We start from the raw sequence: 12,700 nt of genomic DNA on the forward strand, positions 1-12,700 counted from the left end.
CCACCACCCTCGAAGTAGTTCCCCTGGGAGTGAACACAACGATCCCAGCGCCGCTGCCAAGCCTGGAAGCATCCCTGGAAATCTTTCTTTGTCAGCCTGTCAAGCACCATCTGCGATTCTGCCTGAATCTCTTGCCAAAGACTCGCCAAAACGGCTACGGAAACATATGAAATGCTAAAGCAAGCATTTGGGGAGTCCGCAATGGGTCGTGCACAAACTTTTGTGTAGCATTCACGTTTTAAAAATGGCCGAACCTCTGTCGATGATGACGAGCGTTCTGGACGACCATCTTCGAGCACAACGCCCGAAAATGTTACGAAGATTCGGCAGGCCATTCACGAAGATCGACGTCGTACCATCAACGACTTGTGCGACATTGTTGGGATAGGTTGCGTGAAGATGTGAGACGGAAGCGGCCGGCAAAGTGGCGCAACCACAACTGGCTGCTGCATTATGACAACGCGCCAGCGCACACCGCCCTCAAAGTTCGGCAGTTTTTGGCCTCAAACACCATGGCCGTCATCCCGCACCCTCCTTAGCTCCGTGTGACTTCTTCCTCTTCCCAAAGATGAAAATTCAGCTAAAGGGAAGGAGATTTGAGACGATAGAAGAGATTCAGGCAGAATCGCAGATGGTGCTTGACAGGCTGACAAAGAAAGATTTCCAGGGATGCTTCCAGGCTTGGCAGCGGCGCTGGGATCGTTGTGTTCACTCCCAGGGGAACTACTTCGAGGGTGATGGATGAATTTAATACCTGAGATAAGTGTACGGGTTTTTATAGGGGCAGTCTTGAAACTTTCCGATCGCACCTCGTATTCCTGTCCAGTGCATATTCATCCCAGACTGGGCAGAAAAACTTTCCACCATCTGCTCTTTTAGACTGTCATCAATAAATGCAGCTAGCATTTTCATTGCCACCTTACTGTGGTCATCTGTTGCATTTGTCACAAAGAGTACCTCATTCATTATGCAATGACCTTTACCATAAAGCACAATGACCAGCTCTGTGTTGAATGACCTAAGAAGTTGGTTTCTGTGGGTCCTGGTTCCCAAAATAAGCGATACAATAACATCGTGATCAACTAAGGTGTGGAAACTTTGAGCTTAACGACAAATGAATGACAAAGATGCTGTGTTTTTGCCAGCGTGGAAGACAGGAAATAATATCCATTTTTTCTCCACACAATACCTTTTATCTTCTGCTGTCATCTTTCACACACACAAGATTCTGGCTGTCCGTAATGTATTTCAGAAGTGGTAGTGGTATTCTGATCCAGTGGATATGTTGATGTAAGAAAAAACATGGAATTATCAAGGTAAACACTGGCCAATTGTTTCCTGTTATTCTGTTCATAGAGTCGGTAGTGCTCCTCCAGTAAGCGACAGACAAAACTTAATCCTTCTTCTGAATATGACTTGTTGTTGTTCTTAGTTATCACATCAGGCAGGATGAGTGGAGATGGATCAAATCTGTCCAGCTTCAAAAATTTTTGGAACCTCTTCCTCAAATTAGAATCTTGATATTTGCATCCAGCACGTTCTTCTAGATGAAGGCCCTCTAAACAGTCCAAGTGATGCATGTCTGGCATCCTGTTTATTTTGATGTGAAGGGCTTTGAGGTTAGGAAGTTTAATTGAAAGTACACTGAGGTTGTCAAGTGAGTACAGTTTGTTGTCAGACAAATCAAGTGCTTCCAAATCAAGAGCATTCTCCACAGTGATATCCAACACTGCCAACATGATATTGGGTCTGAGCAATGCTACAGCATAATTGTCAGTGAGATATGGATCTGTGTGGAACCAAGACAAATTATGGGCTTTTATGCTAACATCATAACACTTAGTTATTATAGCCTTTATTTTCTCCTATGCAGTTGAATCTGTCACCACATGTGGTAATCTGGGTTTCAGTTTTACCATCAGTTTAAATCCTTCTTTAATTGTGGTATGTGTTTTGTCAACATTGGCCAATTTTTCTGCAACAGTATACTCATCAACAAAAAATGAAGAATTTGTTCCTTGAACTTAGTAACTGATTGAAATTAATACTGTTGGTGCAACACTGGCCATCAATGTCTTCAAGATACAGTCTTCACTATATCTGCCATCATGAGGACTTGTTACCTCAAACCACATTGCTGTTACCTAGACAATTCTAATGGCTGACTTGTGATGGTACAGGGGGGATGCCACGATCTTGTCTCCTTCTGTCACCTGAACCCATGCTTCCATATCTACTGCCTCTACCACCAGAACTTCCTGACTACTGAGTCTCCGAACATATGGGATAAGTCGCCCAGAATGTCTTCTACTTGAGCCTGGTGTGCTGACATCAACATCTTCGTTACCAATTAAGACATGGAGAACCAGATCCAAGTCTCAATTTGTAGATTTCCCATTGCAGTTACTTATAGAACCAAAAGATGTTCTTTGCACAAGCTCATCTTATCCAGAAACACAGTAGTGTTTTGCTTTTAACCCTGCCAATCCTTCAGTTCCATCACACCCTGAACTCAGATTTTTCTAGGTTCTAGACAACATGATTTTCATAGATAATATATACAAGATGTAATTCTGAAGTCTGGCACAAATGTAAGGACATGTTCTGCACCCACAAAGCAATGAGAAATGTTCATATTTCCACTTTCTAAATTTTGTTTTATTAGTGGTGCCCAATGACAATGGTAGGAAGACTGATGCTAAACATTGCTTATACAGTATAGGTGTGTCAATGTTGAAATTCATATCAGTTTATTCATTCAAATGAATGGAATTCATACACCTATATTATCGGTGTACAAATAAAAGCAGCATGGAATCCACATGCCTCCACAAGCAAAATTTTCTGCTACAACTTCCAAACAGGCATTTTGAACACCTCCTATGAAACTTGTGCTCTGAACATGGGGAAGCAATGAAAGAATAACACTGTACTGAAAATTCCAGAAGAAGAAGAAAGAAAACAGGGCCATAATTTGGAAGGAATATTTTTCTGGACTATTCATATAATTCACTCTTACATTTGTGCCAGACCTCATAAGTTGCACTCTGTATGGTTGTAAATGTGTTACAAGGCTGTCCGTAAGTAAACTGTGACCTCACTTTCATTACCTTCTTATAGAAGAAATATAAATAAAATACAAAATGTGAGAAAACAAATTACAAATTTTCTTCAAATAAGTGGTGCCAATGGATGCAAGACTACAAGCTCTATTGTTAATTACGATTGCATGATACTAGAACTCAAGACACTTGTTAATTACTGTAACTAAGCAAATCTCAAGATAACACGATATCAAGACTAGGAATACTGGAGTTCACAGGACGTTTGAAACCGCAAAAAGGCATGCAATTTTGGCACAGCAAGGTTAGGTTTGGTCAGGTTATGCTTAGGTGTTCAGGTTTTTGATTTAGGCTTAGACTGATGGTTGGGTTCTCAAACCGAATTTAACCAACTCCTGTGCTCTCTGATTTCCAATTTTTGGTAGCACTTTTACATTTGTTAAGGCCATTCTAAGTTGGAATATTTACAACTTTAAATGGTTCCGAAACTGGTTCACAGGGTTTTCCGCGCCCCATTTCTTAATTGCTTCATCATTTATAGCATATAAAAACCTATACGCGGTTATTTTTGATGTGTTCCGTAAATGCGTAATCTGTCACGTCTTAGAATGAGGATACACCCAGACAAAATACTCCGAGAATATTTGACGGCTGTGCCGCTGGGACTAAGAGAGGCGGCAACCAACGCAGTAAAAACGCATATCGGATAGGTTGTGCTGTGCCGCCACATATCCTCACTGTACTATATAGCAAAAAGTTCATTTAACAATGTATTCATATGCTGCACTGTAAGAGTTTCATAATAAAACAATTTATTGTATAAAATCTTATCAATGTACGTAAATTAAGACTATCAAAATGACCGTGGCATGCAGGTTGTAAATTCTTATGAGTAGTCTACTTGCGTTTTAAATGTGGATGTCAATGCTGTCATCTGGAAGTTCACACTACACGAAGAAAAGAGCACGTTTAAGACACACACAAACTTCTTTTTGCACTATCACAACACTTCAGAACCCCTTAAAATATTCACTGCTATTGGCATATATTTCCCACGATGCTATGCACTTCAAACGCGCCATACACTTGTCGATTAGCTTTAGTTCAGACTTACTATAACATATTTCCAGGCGTAAAAAGTACGAATCTTCTTTTTCCTGGTGCTACAGCCGGATTAGTTCTTTGATGTTTGTCTAAATCCTGATCCAAGCAAGTGATGAACTCCTGAGCAATGCAGATGAGCTAAAGACCTCTTCCTTCACAGAACTCCAGAAAATGCGGACAGACATATATGCTATGAGAGATATTTTAAACGGTAAATACATTATCCGAGACTTAAAGATCCACGCGGCCATCAGAATCAGCGTGTATGATGTTATTACCAGTGACAGCGAGGCTCCTAAGACAAAATACATGTAAAGTATTTTAAGTGATAATTTTAACGCTTTGAAATCTGATTTACCCGATTCTTGCGAACTGAGAAGTAAGTCACTGTTGATGGAAATAAATACAGAACAGCACATAATCACTCTACCGTCAAAAACAGCATTTTATGAAAAACATTAAAATATTATCATTTATTAACCACAGGCTTTTATCCAAAATTCAAGTTCTTCATTGTTGTTGGTCTAGATAAAAGTACATGTACATGGTGAACTATGGCAATAATACAAGGAGAAAAGGCAATTCTGATATACAGGTGAGGCATGCCCATCCATTTCGCCACCACTAAAATTAGGTAATGATTTTACACCCCCCCCCCAAGTCACCTCCTTCTTAAGCAGTTCTTCAATAGACATTAAATTTAAAATACCTGACTTACAACAATCATGCTATCGAGAATTATAAAGGAAACCCTTCCCTCACCAGTGAAAGCTCTGCTTACACGATAGTCTGCATCAAAGTAATTTTGCCATCTCCCCTGAAATTTGCTGCCCTAGCCAATAGCCTACTTAGCCGATGCGTAAATACGCCCCTGTAAAGAACCCATTTTGTACCAGTTCCTTATCCGGAATTTGTTTAAAAAAATAACAAAACATAACAAAAACTTTATTCATCAACAGGAAACGTTTCATTACGTGTGCACATAAATGACAGAAATATATAAAAGACCATTACCAGTATTTATGTGATTAATAGTGAGAAAGAAATGACAGTCTTGCACAAAAGAACAAAAAATACAGTACTACATATGGCTTATACAATATTTAAAAATAAAGTCTTCTAACAGTGCCACCCACCAAAATAAAATAATTTACATTTGTTGTCTCACACTGGATTGTTGTGTAGTTATGTCTCTTCGATACAAAAAGTTTTACAAATTGTTTTAATAACATTTTTCCATTTAGGTGTTCTTATTGATTTTGCACAAGCAAAGATCACCTCATGGGCCTGTCCATCATGTTTTACCTACTGGGGCAAGCAAACTGCATTACTGGACCATTATTGCACAATGGTAAGAGACCATTGTTGAGCAACAATGTCTTTAGATTTAATTACATTACGAATAATTGAAGCAGCAAAAATGATCTTAGGTTATATTCGTGCAAGAATTACCTAAGGTGCAACAGTGCAATGTTTCAAAGGAATGCATTGCCTCCATCTCCAGGGTGGTAACCACATGTAAGACCACAATGTCACAAACCATTAAACCACAATCAAGTCGCCTAATGAACACCAAAAGAACAATTACAGTCTATCTGTGTAATGCTGGTTTTGTACAGCAAACCAATGGAGAAGTTCTTAGAAGCAAATAACAACAAATTGCTTTGAATGAAATTAAAATATTCGTAAAAAGTTTAACTGTAATTGAAACAGCTGAAGTGAAAGGCACTTCAAAAGCATAAGACTGTGTGGTATAGATAATGTCTATATAATAAATTGTATCTGACATTATATATTATATTACTGTCTTCACATATGAGTAAATCAGACTGAGGTTGCCATACATATTATTTTATGAATAAGCCACACTGTTTACAGACGTCACAGAGGCAGATTTCATTCATAGCAAACTACTTCAATCACATAACAGGAAACTGTGGTTTCAATATCTGAACATTTTTAAAGTGATAGTTGAACTGAACATCAGAATGCTAACCTCTTCTTTGTTTCTTGAAATTCCAGTTTCCACTTAGATTTCTCAACATTTTATATTAACTGTTTTACACCACAAAACAAAATTTTTATTTCACTGAAAACCACAGGTGAAATGCAGTTTAATTACCTATAATATGATCATGGGAGGAATACATTTTATTTTAATACTGTAATGGTATCTATTTTAACCTTCCAAAGCACAGCGGTAACTGCATGTTCTACTTGCTTCAACAAACAGTAACTCTATATTTTGTATTTATTTGTTTTGTATAATTTTCAGTATAAAAAGGTATTAAATTTTTAAAGTGTTAACCAATTAATCTCTGTAATGGTGAAGTGTAGTGTTTTCTTTAAGGTACAGACTGAATTATTAAATATTTATACAAGCTTTGGCTTCAAATGGACAAGAAAGAAAGAAAAACTGTCAACAATTTTTTTGTTAAGTTTTCTTTACAGTAAAGACTGAATATTTAAATATTATTTTTATGACCCTTTGAAGCTGAAGCTCGTCTAAATATCATCATCATCCATTGCTGTTTCCAGCCTGGGGCCAGATCTGCTTGGTAAAGCCCCTCCATCTCTTCCTGTCCCTCCACCAACTGCCACTGGGCACCTCTCTCCATCACTCCCCATTTTATCTACTCCTCCCACCTTCTTCGTGGTCTTCCCCTTGGTCTTGTGCCAGTCACTCTCATATCCAACATTTGTTGTGCTGTCCGCCCTTCTCCCATTCGCTTCACGTGTCCATACCACTTCATTCTTGCTTCGTCAGTCCATAGCTCAAAGAAAACACCACTTCACCATTACAAAGATCAACTGGTATATGTTGTTCAAGGAAATAATTGCCATTTATTCTAAGAATCATACAAAATCATAAATACTAAATGTAGAGTTACCAACTGTTGAAGCAGGTGGTACATATGTCATAGTTACCACTATGCTTTAAAGCAGTGGTATTCAACCTGGGGTACGCAAAGACATCTTAGGGGGTACGTGAAATTTAAAAAATATATTATTATATGATAAACACTGAATAATCAGTAATGTAATTTATTTAATTTATTTTAAATGTAGGTTATATACTATGAATAACTTGAATTATACACCTTTGGGGGTACAAAGTTCATGAGAAATTATATCTGGGGGTACGCGAACAAAAAAGATTGAATGCCACTGCTTTAAAGAGTTAATTAAATTAAGTGCTGTGCTATGCCACGAAGCTGTATACAATAGTGGAGGTACAGCTCCTTACATTCTTGGTCCTAGATGGAGTGAGTGGTCAGCTTTATGCTTCAACCACTTTACCCACTGGAAAGGAAGCTAAGCGAGTGTCCCAACAAGAAAAATGTGTGTTCGTGCCAGGAATAGAACCCACAGCCAGTTATTATACTGACTACTAGATAGTAGTTATTTTGCCTCCTATTTTTTTTATGTGATGTGTCTGCTGTAAAGTTTGCTATAACACAATACTAAGAATCTTTCATATTCCTAAGCATAAAACATAGTTCACATATTGTGAAGTTATAACTGATCACAGAAGAAGACCATGTTTAACGTTTCTGATTCAAATAATAATAAATGGGTCAATTTTTAAAGGGTAATGTTTCCTAAATAATAAAAAAATGGATGTGACATTTCTTCTCATCTTTTGTGACAGAAATGAATACTAAAAATGCTAATGTAAACTGCATGCCCGTGTAGTACAAAATTGAAATGTCAAGCGACTATGATGCCATGAGTATATAACATATAGATCTACACAGTAGTGTATTCAAGTTCTGAAAAAGAACCACTACAGACAAGTTAAAGTAGACACCCGATTATTTAGGTTGGTTCGGAAAATATATTTTCCCGGAACGTCAAAATCCTGGATAATCGGCAAAAATGAAAAGCAACCAAATGTAACAGATATTTAAGTTTATTTACAGACATGCACTACTTAAATTATTTAAGATTTACTAATAACAGAAAAGATTTTATAAAAAATTTAATACAGCACATACCAACTACTTTTTACAAAAAGGATTCCATTGGATAGTAATCATGTTCTATTGTTGTAAACTTCAGGTTTTAGCAACAACTGATTCATGCTAATATGTTACATAATGTCATTGTTATATTTATCCCTTTATCTTAAATTTTATAACTTTCAGAACATATTTTCTAAATATTTTTTAATTTCTGCTTAGACCAGATAGACCCCAGTCAATCCCTCCCCCTTCCGATAATCGGGAGCCTACTGTTTTTGAAAAAATTTGTCACCACTTTCTGGGACACATTTTTTAAGTGAAGACCGACGCCTTTTCTAAAAAGTCGCACTTCAAACTGTAATGCAATATATGAATAAGTCATAGTTTCTTGGATACACAGTGGACCATAATTTCCAAAAGTCACAAACAAGCTTCCTACTCATGCAAATACAAACAATTTGCAACACTGCAACAGCATTCGCAGTTGACATTTTGTATCACATCCTCTTTCCCTAAAAATCTACAATTTGAGTGCACATTTGTTCAAGAGCCACACAACACTGCTAGAAGGTCCATCACACATTTCAGAAAACATCAGCTCAGTAGCACCTTAAAATAGGCCACAACTACATCAGAAAAGGCTCATAATTCATGTCTATCTCTCCACTTGTACTCACACTACAGCCTTAAAACAGACACCCTTTCCATAAATCGGAATATATCCATAGCTGTGTACGGAACAGTCTTCGTTAGTTTTGTATGTTATTAAATTCTAATTAGTTGTACCTGAAGACATCAGATCACTGGGTTCATTTTATGAGATCTGTTGTGTGAACAAGATGAGGTGACCTGTTATCACAATAGTAAAATTTTGTCTTTCTGAACATTGTTCCAAGTACTTAAAGCAGTTTCCCAAACAATGTTACCAGATTCCATTAAGACAAGAAACAGCCACACTAAACACAATATTCTGCTTTAACATACTTTTGTCCACTTGCATTTCACATACATTTTTCTGTGGGCATGTTTTATAAAAACACTGTCTGATGTAATATATGTTGTAAATTGCTGGAATAGTACAATATTAAATATTTCCATCTCGGTTGCTTACAATAGCTACAACTTGTCCACTGAGGTTAACAATAGGACACTTATGACAGCATAAAAAATGAAGATGACAAATGACCATTGGGGCAAAGGTTTTACATGGAGAGACTAAGTCAGGAAATATATTAGATAAAGGGCAAACACAGTTACAAAATAAGTACTCATAAGGAAAGAGAAGGCTGCCATCAGATGACCTACTCAGGTGCGTCACCGCACGGAATGAGCTATCACAACTCATTTTATGACAAAAATTATAACGAAAATATTTTCCTTTCAGCAAATTTTAAAATAAGAGAATGAAACTTTCAGCTAAAAGTCTTTTAATATAAAAAGAAACGAATTCTGTCTGCCTGTCCGTTTGGGTGAGATGGGCAGGGCATGTAACCCATATGGGAGAGAAGAGGAATGCATACAGGATTTTGGTGAGTGGCTGAGTGACTACTGGCTTCTCACGAAGGACTTATCTTACAATCGAAGTGGTCTCTGGGCAATGACATTGGACTGTCTGGGTTCTAGGTTTTATCTCATGTCACATCCGTGTGAAAATTTATACACAAAGACTGAAGTCTCAACTTCTGGGAAAAGCCACAACTCTGGGAAAATGAAGTATTCCAGGTCGACAATAAATCAGAGCCTACATTATATTGTAGGTAACCTGTACTAACCATTTTCTTTTAAATCAGCCTATCACTCGGGGGTAACACAATCAACCACATGGGTGCTCAAACCTTAGAGATGGATTCTAGACTTTACTATGACTGGTAAAGGCCAATAAAATCATCATAGACCATTCACATGGGCATTACATACCTATCAACCAACTAAGAAGATGTCACTAATATTTTCCTCTTTATGAAAAGATCCCTTGGCACCTTTCATGTATCCCCCATGGGACATCTTAATGTTATGGGTTTGTACACATATTCTTTTTAAATTAGACTACTTATCATAACCTAAGACAACTAATATCTTAAAATTATTAACATGAAGTCCCACACTTTCTGTTTTGTTAGTTTATAAAGAAACCAACTGTATTTATCTAGGACTAGCACACAATCTATAACTACCAATCGATACTTCAACACATTTCATAACCACCTCAGCTCATCTCATAACAACGCAAAAATATATTAACATTATCACTGCCAGTGAACCAAGTGAGTTGATGGGATAGATTATGTTTCGCCTGCGATGGTCTGATCCGCCTCTACTCATTGGAATTCAGTGTATGTCTACAGATGGCATTACCATGCAAAATATATTTTCAAAACAGAAAACCTGAAAATTTTGAGCACAGATGCCTCTTTTGTTATTCAAGTTTTACAAAACAATCTGATAATTCTTGCATAGTCAGTAGCATTAGACTTGGCAGTGAGAGTCAACCAATCATGCACCATCAAATCAAATGACTTTTGAAAACATTTTTATCTTTTATTAATTTTTAACATAACAGTGTTCTGAACTTCTAAAAATTGTGGTTCTGATTCTCTGTATTCTTTCAAGGACATGGTACTTAAATAAATATATAACATTTCAACAAAAAATGTTTAAAAACTGCTGTGTGTGAAAACTTGGTATTAATATTGCTACACCAAAATTCCACTTTTCACCACACCAATATAAATATAATGAAACCTGCTTTATGCCATGCAACAGGTAACAGGTTTCTGTGGACAATTTAAAGGCTGTTACAGTTAATATTTCTTCCATATAAACATGCAGCCAAAAATGTGCCTAACCCATTCACTGTTGGCCTATGAGCTGAAGCATTTAATGCCATGATCTGAGAAAATGGGGGTGAGGGGGTGGGCAGGGGAGAGAAAAAAGAGAGAGACAGACACAAAGTCTTTCACTGTAATTTTGGTCCCTTCAGCACATTCAACTATAACAGTTCAATATAGGTATATATATATATGTAAATAAGAATTTTCATTCCAAGTGGTTACTGCAAGAAGCCTTCTTAGCTAAAGGAACAGCTTCCGCATTATTCTCAAAACATTCTAAAAGTAGTTGTAACTGACTGATGAAGATGGCAGAAGCTTCCAGCATGCCGTGTACTGCCAAGGCATGATTCAGTAACAAAGTCTGTAACCTCTCAACACACAGTTCGCACATTGCCGAATAATACAAAGACACGACTATATTGCTTGTTTACAGTGAACTTTAAAGAAGAGCACTAAATTTAAAAAAAGAAGATGAAATTTTGAGGGACCAATTAGGCTAAAAATTTTAAGTAAATGTCATTTAATTCTAAATTCTTCATGAATGACCTTAAAAATTTGTCACTCCATCATATTTTTGTGCTTAAAGCAGGTTCCATTGTATTAACATGCTAAAATGTAAGTATAATCATTTCCATGCCTGTTTCAGTGCTTTTCTTGATGCCAGTTTCTTAGTTATGTATGATGTCACTGTAAGGCCCAGAAGTACAGCAGTTATTAGAATGTGATCAAAATCTTCTTTAAGTAAATCAAATGTCTTCGATGGAGCAACTCTGGTATAGAACAGATCTGTAAAAAGAACACAAAAGTTCCCACAATTTTCAAATTCTCATTAATGAATGTAAACCTGGAATTAAAAGTGAACCTTTAAGGGGCATAGCATGTGTCCTCCTCACACATCTTGTACTGGAACACTCCTGTTATGTGATTATATTCAACAAATGCACAGTTACACAATTACACAACAACACATTCATTTCCATCTACACTAGTGTTCCGCAAACTTCTCCACCCACGGCACACCCTAATTTTCAGACACCACTAAATTTCACCTAATGAAAAGGAAGTACAAAACTATAGATAGCCATAAATATGTATATACATATAAATCCTTGCCCTATAACAATGAAAGTACGTGAAAACAAAACATAATACATGTTAAACAAAATTATCAGTAATGAACCAGTATGCATTGAACCTTTTAAATAAGCTGCAATTACCATACCTAATCCATATACAAACACAAGGCACGTAGACTCCAGTCCACTGGGAGAAGTATGAATCCCTCTCACCCTTTGAACTGTCTGATTGTAATTGATAATAGCATCAGAAGGTATGGGTAGTTCCGGCATGTAAGGAATTACACCTTCCTCTCGCATCTCAGGCGTGACTGTGACTGGTCGACGAGGGTCTACAAACACCCATGGCACCTCCAATATCCCACCATTTGCCAGTGCAACTGAAACAGTTTGAACAAGAAACAAAAATAAAACAGAATTATTATTTTTTCTGTTTCCTAACTACATTTCATTGATCCAAATATACATACAATTAATAATAATGCAATAATTACAATAAATATGAAATACTATAAAAATAATAAAGAGGAACTTCACGGTTTCAATCTGGCTCCCCGGTGTTGAGAACGGAAGCTGACACACACCCAGACAGGTATTTACGTTCTCAAAAATAATTTAAATTATTTGAAATTATAACTGTGAAGCAGTGTTTATCAAGGTAA

At 36.8% G+C, this 12,700-nt stretch overlaps 3 protein-coding genes across 6 annotated transcripts in view; all 3 read right to left on the minus strand.

The window, feature by feature from the left end:
- Root (ciliary rootlet coiled-coil, rootletin) overlaps positions 1-4,960 on the minus strand; it is a 90,904-nt gene extending 85,944 nt beyond the window's left edge. Inside the window, exon 1 of the mRNA XM_087347727.1 lies at positions 3,968-4,960. The gene's annotated coding sequence lies outside the window, so the exon portion shown is untranslated. The remainder of the gene's footprint in view (positions 1-3,967) is intronic.
- On the minus strand, positions 1,206-2,223 carry LOC147873949 (nuclear RNA export factor 1-like). The gene is made up of 2 exons (XM_087348148.1): positions 2,214-2,223; positions 1,206-1,789 (listed from the first exon to the last, which is right to left on the minus strand). The coding sequence occupies exons 1-2, from the start codon at positions 2,221-2,223 to the stop codon at positions 1,206-1,208; spliced, it is 594 nt and encodes a 197-aa protein (XP_087204274.1).
- A 135-nt stretch (positions 4,961-5,095) lies between the features above and the next one.
- Positions 5,096-12,700, minus strand: part of EMC1 (ER membrane protein complex subunit 1) — a 66,196-nt gene continuing 58,591 nt past the window's right edge. For all 4 annotated transcript variants that reach the window (XM_087347737.1, XM_087347735.1, XM_022081672.2 and 1 more), the window contains 2 exons: positions 12,185-12,418; positions 5,096-11,748 (listed from right to left, as the gene is read on the minus strand). In XM_087347737.1, the coding sequence (XP_087203863.1) occupies positions 11,588-11,748; positions 12,185-12,418 (395 nt within the window). In that variant the 3' untranslated portion in view covers positions 5,096-11,587. The remainder of the gene's footprint in view (positions 11,749-12,184; positions 12,419-12,700) is intronic.

The sequence above is a fragment of the Zootermopsis nevadensis genome, unplaced genomic scaffold, assembly GCF_977971745.1.
Source record: "Zootermopsis nevadensis isolate Lab colony 2312 unplaced genomic scaffold, Znev_1.0 Znev_ptg000012l, whole genome shotgun sequence".
Classification (NCBI taxonomy): domain Eukaryota; kingdom Metazoa; phylum Arthropoda; class Insecta; order Blattodea; family Termopsidae; genus Zootermopsis; species Zootermopsis nevadensis.